Source organism: Echinops telfairi, unplaced genomic scaffold (assembly GCF_000313985.2).
Source record: "Echinops telfairi isolate 266 unplaced genomic scaffold, ASM31398v2 ScPeMD7_7467;HRSCAF=8505_1, whole genome shotgun sequence".
Lineage (NCBI taxonomy): Eukaryota > Metazoa > Chordata > Mammalia > Afrosoricida > Tenrecidae > Echinops > Echinops telfairi.
This window is the reverse complement of record NW_022111368.1, coordinates 27,891,944-27,899,277: the sequence shown is the minus strand read 5'-3', so window position 1 is coordinate 27,899,277 and position 7,334 is coordinate 27,891,944. Positions and strand designations below refer to the sequence as shown.

General features: G+C 60.2%; 1 protein-coding gene across 1 annotated transcript in view; it reads left to right on the top strand.

Moving 5' to 3' along the window:
• The window catches only part of FER1L5 (fer-1 like family member 5), a 62,608-nt gene that overhangs the window by 45,463 nt on the left and 9,811 nt on the right, over positions 1–7,334 (top strand). Inside the window, exons 21-30 of the mRNA XM_045283836.1 lie at positions 240–279; positions 582–713; positions 2,437–2,600; positions 2,859–2,973; positions 4,359–4,461; positions 5,348–5,511; positions 5,612–5,797; positions 6,019–6,178; positions 6,335–6,412; positions 7,256–7,332. Coding sequence (XP_045139771.1) covers positions 240–279; positions 582–713; positions 2,437–2,600; positions 2,859–2,973; positions 4,359–4,461; positions 5,348–5,511; positions 5,612–5,797; positions 6,019–6,178; positions 6,335–6,412; positions 7,256–7,332 — 1,219 coding nt within the window. The remainder of the gene's footprint in view (positions 1–239; positions 280–581; positions 714–2,436; positions 2,601–2,858; positions 2,974–4,358; positions 4,462–5,347; positions 5,512–5,611; positions 5,798–6,018; positions 6,179–6,334; positions 6,413–7,255; positions 7,333–7,334) is intronic.

Below are 7,334 nucleotides of genomic sequence, written 5' to 3'. Positions count from 1 at the left end.
GGGGCTAGGTACCCCACTCTCCCCAGACTCCCTGTCTGCTCTCATCCCCTGCTGACCCCCTTTGTCTGGCCCCCAGCCTTCCCTTCCTGCATGGTCCCTCTCTGGCCCATATTCTCGGCAGCCCAGCCACTCTGGACTAGCACTGCCCCCCGCCCCCATTGTGGAATGCCCCTCCCAGCTCCACAAACCGCTGGGACTTGAATCCTGGTTTTGCCACTGACCGGCTTGTGTGACCAAAGTCCAGTTTCTGGACTTGTCGGAGCCTCAGTCTGCCGCTCTGTGAGTGGTGGGCGAGGTCTCGCGCAGCTACAAGGTCCACAACCAATGCAGGCGTGCACACCCTGCGGGCAGAGCCCTCCCCTCGCGGCTCCCAGCCCCTATGCATGCTCAGGGGTCCAGGGTGCTGATCGAATGTGCGTGCGCCCTCCGCTCGGACGGTGGTGCTGCTCACTAACTAGCCCCAGCACCCTGCTCAGCGGAGGTCCCGGGACTCAGTGACCATTCTAAGTGTGAGCTCCCCCTCCCTGCACCCCACCCCTGGGGGACTGGCTGAGGCATCGATCGACCTGCCTGTGCCTTAGTACCCAGAGGGTGAAGGACACAAGGACACGCTCCCGGCCCAGCTCCGGGTCTGCATGTGGTTTGGCGATGTGGAAGACAGCCTGAATCTTAACCTGCTCCACCACGGGAACCTGGTTGTGTACGCGGAGACAGTGAGTGCCGGAGCGGGGTTCCTTGGGGGCTGGCGGGGGCAGGAGGCGGGGGCAGGTAAGATGGTCGTGGCAGGAGTCAGAATACAGGCCCACCAAAGAGCGCGCTGCCATTGAGTCTACTAACTCAGAGTGACCCTCTAGGACCTGGTAGAACCTCTCCACGTGGCTCGAGCCCGTCATCTTTCTGCGAGGAGCCCTGCTGGCGGGGTGGGCTACCCTACTCACTGTGAGGTGAGCAGTTTGAACCCACTAGGTGTTCCACGGGAAAACAGATGAGGCTTGCTGTTCCCGTAAAATGTTTCCAGCCTCCGAAACCCCAAAGGGGCAGGTAAGGCCCTCGGAATGTCCTCGAGAGTGGTGAGTCTGGCGGTGCCATCTCTCCAGAAACAGCCTGCCGCCACACTGCACCTTCTCAGAGAGCAGCTGGTGGGTTTGGACTGCCAGTCTTCGGATGAGCAGCCCGGTGCTTCACCCCCTGCGCCACCGGGCCACGTCCTGGGAGGCAGGCGGTGGGAGCTGCGAGCGCCCAGCATTGGAAATGAAGAGGATGTATGTGTGTCACTAAACCTCAGAACCGCAGGAGAGGGCCTGGCAGAGCAAGGTCAGATGCCACCAGCTCTGGGTCCCTTGGTGGCCAGTCATAAGCATGTAACGGATAGAGGTGTGGCCCACCTGAGCCCTGTCAATAGCTCCCTGATGGAGGCTTTGTGGGGGATTTCCTCTCAGCTCGTATGAGACAACCAAGGTTCCTAGGCCCACCGGACAGGAGAGCCTGGGGTCCCCGCAGACCCCTGGTGGGCCCTTTCGGCTAGAGATGGGACCACCGGACTGGAAGCCCAGGAACAGTCTGCTGTCCAGAGGGGAGGACATGAGACAACAACAGAACTGTAGACCCAGGGGCCCGGGAAGGACTGGAGAACATTCTAGAAAGAGGAGAGCGTGGTGACTGCTGCTGGAGGGTCAGAGGGAGGCGTGCGCAGGAGAGGGATCCAGAGAGAAGTTTTGACGTCCTGGCTTTTCAGTTTGTTGACTTGAAAGATAGTGTTGCGGTTGTTACGTTTCGGGCCGTGGATGGACACATGGTCTAGTGAAGCAGCCCCCTGTGTAAGGCTTGGTGAGGCAGAGGCGGAGTGGGATGAAGGGCAGGGTGCAGGGAGTAGGATATGGGGAGGAGAAGGCCCCCCGAGAGAGCCAAGATGGGGCACATGGTCCAGTGGACCTGGATCCCTCCGGGTCTGCAGTGAGGAGGGCGTGGGCAGTCACTGTTCCAGCGCTGACCTTCACCATACTCCACCCCTTGCTAACTGGGCAACTCAGGGCAGAGTTGGCCTCTGGCAGCCTCAGCCTCTTTGCCCATGGCCTGAGGTGCGGGGATGAAAGGAGACGTGTGAAGCCCTGGGCGTGAGCCTGCTCCACAGTGGGAGCTTCGTAAGTGGACGCGGCTCCCACTGAAGGACCATGGCCTTAGCTCAGGGGAGAGTGCTATGATGGAGGAGCTATGTTCTACAGGGCCCAGGGGCGCTGACAGCACAGGGGAAGCATAATTAACCACCTCCGTGGGACCTCCCTCCCTCCCTCACCGACCCTTGTCCTGATAACCCAAGCCCCTGGCCCAAGAATAGAGACCGTGGTGGGTGTGTGTGCCTAAGAGGCGTCTGTCGTCCTCTGGGGTCGAGCCTGGGCAGGCCGAGGGGGCAGGCCCTGATGAGTACTCCCCGCACAGTACGAGAATGAGGCCAAGCACAAGAACGAGTGGGGCCTGCAGGGCCTGCGCCGCCTCCCCAACTTCTCGGACGTCATTGGACGCACGGCCCTCCCCAAGGAGGACTTCAAGGTGCCCCATGGCTGGCACTGGCAGGGCAACTGGATGGTGGAGCCTCAGAGGAGGTAAGGCTGGGGGTTCGGGACCTTTTTAACCTGAGGAGTTGGACAGGGGTAGTCTGGGAAAGGTGAGCTCAGATCGGACGGAGGCAGCATGGGGGATGCTCCAGCAGTCTCTCCACAGCCCAGCCCTGTGGGTTGGGGTGCACCGGGCACAGAACCCTGCCTCCCACCCTGCCTGGAGACCTGGGGCAGCACAGGAGGGCCCCAGGGGCCTGGAGGTTCTGGGGGATAGCTTGGGAATCTGGGGTCTCCTCCCCACAGACTCCTTCTGGACATAGACATCAACAAGGTCCAAGTGCTGGAGGAGGTGTACGAGAACCAGACCCGTGACGTCACCGGGGCCTGGGTGGCGGCGGCCATCCCAAACTCGGATGTGGTGAGCAAGGGTTACCAGTGCCTTGTGTGTGGGGGTGTGTGTGGGAGAGCCAGACAACAAGATGGGGAGCCTTGGAAGCTGGATTGTTCGGGTGGAAGGATACTGGGCTCTAGGGGTTAAGACCTGAACCCTGCTTCCTAAGCATGTGTGCTTATCCTCGATCCTTCAGCCCTCGCAGCCCCCACCCAGGGCTAGGTTACCTTCAGGAAGACTTCCAGAAACAACAGGGCAAGGCAGTGTGTCCTCCTCAGGCCTCATTCCGAGGGGGCACTGTCCCCGAGGGGGAGAAGCTGAGTGGGGCTCATCTGACCAGCACAGGCCAGCAGGATTGCTACCATAAGGGAACTCTCCCACATCTGCACTGTCCACAGAGGGAGGGGGGGGACGCGTTCTGAGCTACTGCACACGTGGCCTCATGGCTCGTGAGACTGAGCCACTACACTTTTCCCTTGGTTTCATTTTAATTAGCTGCCCCTTGGTGGTGCAAATGGTTTGTGTGACCCAAAGGTAGGCAGTTCAAATCCACCCGGCTGCAAAGCTGCAGTTAGAGGACAGTCATTGAAAATCTTGGGAGCACAGCTCTACCCACACCCCCGTGAGCTTGCCCCAGTCAGCTTGGACTCGCTGGCAACCAGCCTGGGTAGTTTGGACAGGGTAGCCTCAGCCGTCTGATGGGTGGACTCCGGCTCCTGGCGAGCGACCACGCATGTGCAAGAGCCCAACTGTTCGCCGTTGTTTTCGATGGCTGATTTTTCGGAAGTTGCTCATCGAGTCTTTCTCCAGGGGAGACTCTGGGTGGACTCACACTTCCAGTCCTGTGGTTAGCAGCCAAGGACGCACCAGACTCTCAACACGCACTGATCTCGCCTTTGTAACGCGGAGTGAGCGGACGGAAGCTTGAGCATTCAACGGGAAGTCAGACATGCCACCTGCTTCCTCCACGCTTCCAATGGCTGGTTTTCAGTGCGTTACACAAAGCCGGGGACAAGGAAGCGGCCTTCTACTCCCATGGGGCTACAGCCTCAGAAACGCACAGGGGCAGTTCTACCTGCCCTACACGGTCGGCATGAGTCAGAGATTGATTCGAGAGCAGTGAGGGGTTTTTTTGGGTGTGTGCAAAGCTGCTTTTAAAGGTAAATTTACTTTAAAGTGCAAGAAAAGCAAGTGAGTAGACACACAGTAAGTGAGTTTTACAGGTGGCCGAAGATGCTGTCTGGTCCAGGAGGTTGGGTTGTGTTTGCTTGGTGGGGAAGGGAGGCAGGGGGAGATGGGGCACTGTGCCCACAGTAGATTCACGGATTATGGAAAGAGTGAAGAGAGTGTCCAAGGCAAGCCTCATTCTGGCTCAGATAGCCCTTAGCTCTCCTTCTGACCGTCCACCACAGGACGGAAATGCTGTCCCTTCCCGGGAGGTCATGAAGTGCCCCCGAGGCTGGTACGTTCAGAAGAACTGGACTGTGCAGTTGAACCATGCGGTGGACAATGAAGGTGAGGCCTGAGGCTGTGGGATGACCGTGGGATGACCGTGGGAGGACCAAGCATCTGCTGAACTCTGGCTTCAACATCACCGCATTATCAGAGGCCACTTCTGGGCAGGTGGGGTGGGGGTGGGAGTCTCGTACTTGTGACAGCCTGCGAGTAGCCAAGCTCTTGGGTGGGATGGGCCTAAATTCCTCGGTCCCCCAACCTCCAGGGAGCAGGATCTCCACCCTTGTACAGTTCTGAGCCAGGCTAGGTTGAGTGCCTCCCGGGGGCTGGCCCAGAGTAAACCTTGGCAGATGCCCATGAATATGAACCTGGTCACTTAACCTGAGTTCATCAGGGAAGGTGCCTTGGACTTGAAGTCTGAAGTCCTAGGTCAAAGAGGCAAACTGCTTCTTACCTGCTGCAGGACCTTGTGTGGGCCACAGTTCATCCCTGAACTTCATCTTCCTCGTTTGTAAGGTGGACAGTTGGGCCGGAGACATCCAGGTGTGATAAAATGTCAACACACCTTTCCATAAAACAGGTCTTAGGGACAAGAGAGACTCGGGGAAAATCATAGCTCCTTTAGTCTTCCCAACAGGAGCTCTGGTGGCTTAGTGGTTACGCATTAGGCTGCAATCCTCAGGGTTGGCAGTACCAAACCACCAGTCGCTCCACGGGAGAAAGATGAGGCTTTCTACTCCCATAAAGAGTTAGAATCTCAGAAAGTCACAGGGGCAGTTCTACCCTGGGTTGCTAGCAGTCGATACTGATTTGATGGCAATGAGTTTGGCTATTTGGGTGAGTCTGCCCTTCTTGAATCCATCTTGCAGCCCTACCTAAGCTCCCCGCCCCTGTGGGGGGAAGACCCGGCTCAGGTCCCCAGAGGTCACAGGCTGACTTCCCACAGGCTGGGAGTACGGACTGGGGATCCTGCCCTCTGGCCTGCCCGAGGCCTGGAACTCCGTGGAGAAGACTTACCACTCGGTCCGGCGGCGGCGCTGGGTGCGCATGCGGTTCCGGAGCCCCCAGAAGCTGACCCAGGAGCAGGAGACCCTGTCCTTCCTGCAGCTGGTGAGGAGGCCACCTGGCAGGAGCTCTGGCCAGGACCTACACAGAGGCAAGGGCTACCTCGGGCCCCCGGCCAGAGGAGGACCCTGCTTTCTCTCTGCAGCATAGCTCCAGTGTGGCCAGGGAGGAGGAAGGCTGGGAGTATGGCACCTTTGGCTCCAGGTTCCATCTGAACCCTGAGCCCACCAGCCAGTTCCGCCGCCGCTGCTGGCACCGCAGGCTGGCCCCCAACAAGGTCAAGGACAAGGACAAAAACGTCGCACCGATCTTTCTCCTGGAGGGGTCACTGGTAAAGGCTCCCCACCAGCCTGCTTCTCAGAGCCAGGGCCTGACCTGGATGCGGCAAGGATGCTGCCCCCTCCCCCCCTTTCCAGATTGGCCACTGACCACTGGGGGTAAGGGGTAGCCGGAGAGTGGACCTCAGTTCCACATCCCCAGGGTCCCCTGGGTGGGGGCCTGGGCTGGAGGAGACAGGAAAGCAGCCAGGAGCCTCAGGGGAGACCCTCCTAGGAACTGACTGCAGATGAGGCTGGGCAGGCTAAGGAGGTCAAGGGGGTGGAGAACAGATCGTCTTTGTGGGGGACGAGCAACATGTTCTCCAACACCTGGAGGCCCACCCTCAAGAACACCCGGCCGTCCGACATGCCCTTCGTCTACTGCACCTTCAACAGTGAGCACCCAGCTGCCAGTCCCCTCGGGCGGGCAGTGCCAGAGACACAGGCCCAGTGTCTGAAAGCAGGGATGGGGAGGGCCCGGATGGGGAGTGAGAAGGTGTCCCGTGGGGGCCCTGGGGCAGGCAGTGGACACAGGCTCCTCTCTTACCCAGAGCCCCACTACTACCAGCTCTTCTGCTACATCTACCAGGCCCGAAACCTGATGCCCAACCAGATCCAGACATTCCAGAGTAGGTCCTGAGCCCCCTTTGACCCCTAAGCCTGCAGGGGCTGCCCGGGCGGTGTGGTCACTCAGCAGTATGAAACATGGGGCGAGAAAGCGGGAGGGGGGAGCGGGGCGGTCCCCTCCCTCTACCAGCGCATGGCTCTGGTTTGGGGCAGAAGGACAGGCTGGGCTGCTCTTGAGCCCTGAGCTCGTGCTAGGGAATCGGGGAGAGGAACTGAGGAGGCTGCTTCGTGTGGTGACCACTGGCTGGGCCTGGGAGAGGGAGAAGGCGTTCAGGAGGCCGGAACAAGAACTCAGAGACCGGAAGTTCCAGGAAACGGAGGCCCTGTTTGAGGACTCCGTGGCCCCCGGGAGGGGCAGAGGAGGGCAGGGGAGGAGTTGTGTCCATGCGGGGCCCTGAGAGGGAGGAGCCGCCCCTCTCCCTGTGTGGGAAACCAGGGCCGTTGGAGGAGGCCCTGTGTCTCAGGACAAGAAGATGGCTGGGGTGGAGAGTGGGAGGACCTAAGGACACCCACTTGGAGCTGTGTCCAGTGGGCATCGGCACCGGCAATAGGATCCTGCAGTGTGTCCCGAGGGCAAGGCCACTCACTGATAGAGCGGCAGGGTAGCTGCAGGGTTGCCTGGTCTCCTCCCCACCTCCAGTGGGGCAGGCACGGAACATGTGCGCATGGAACCGGAAGGCCCTTGGCCTCTGAATAGACACCGCTTATGCTCAAGTGGGGTCTGCACGGCTGGCAGCGGCCCCTGAATGGGGGGGGGTGGCGCTCTGACAGTGACGGCGGCCCGAGGAGGGGAGCACCTCCCAGTCCAGGGCACGGCCTCCCATCCCTCTCCCGCCACCCTGCAGGCCCGTTCATCCGCGCCATCTTCCTGAACCACAGCCAGTGTACCCAGTCCCTGAGCAGCTCCACGGCCCCCACGTGGGC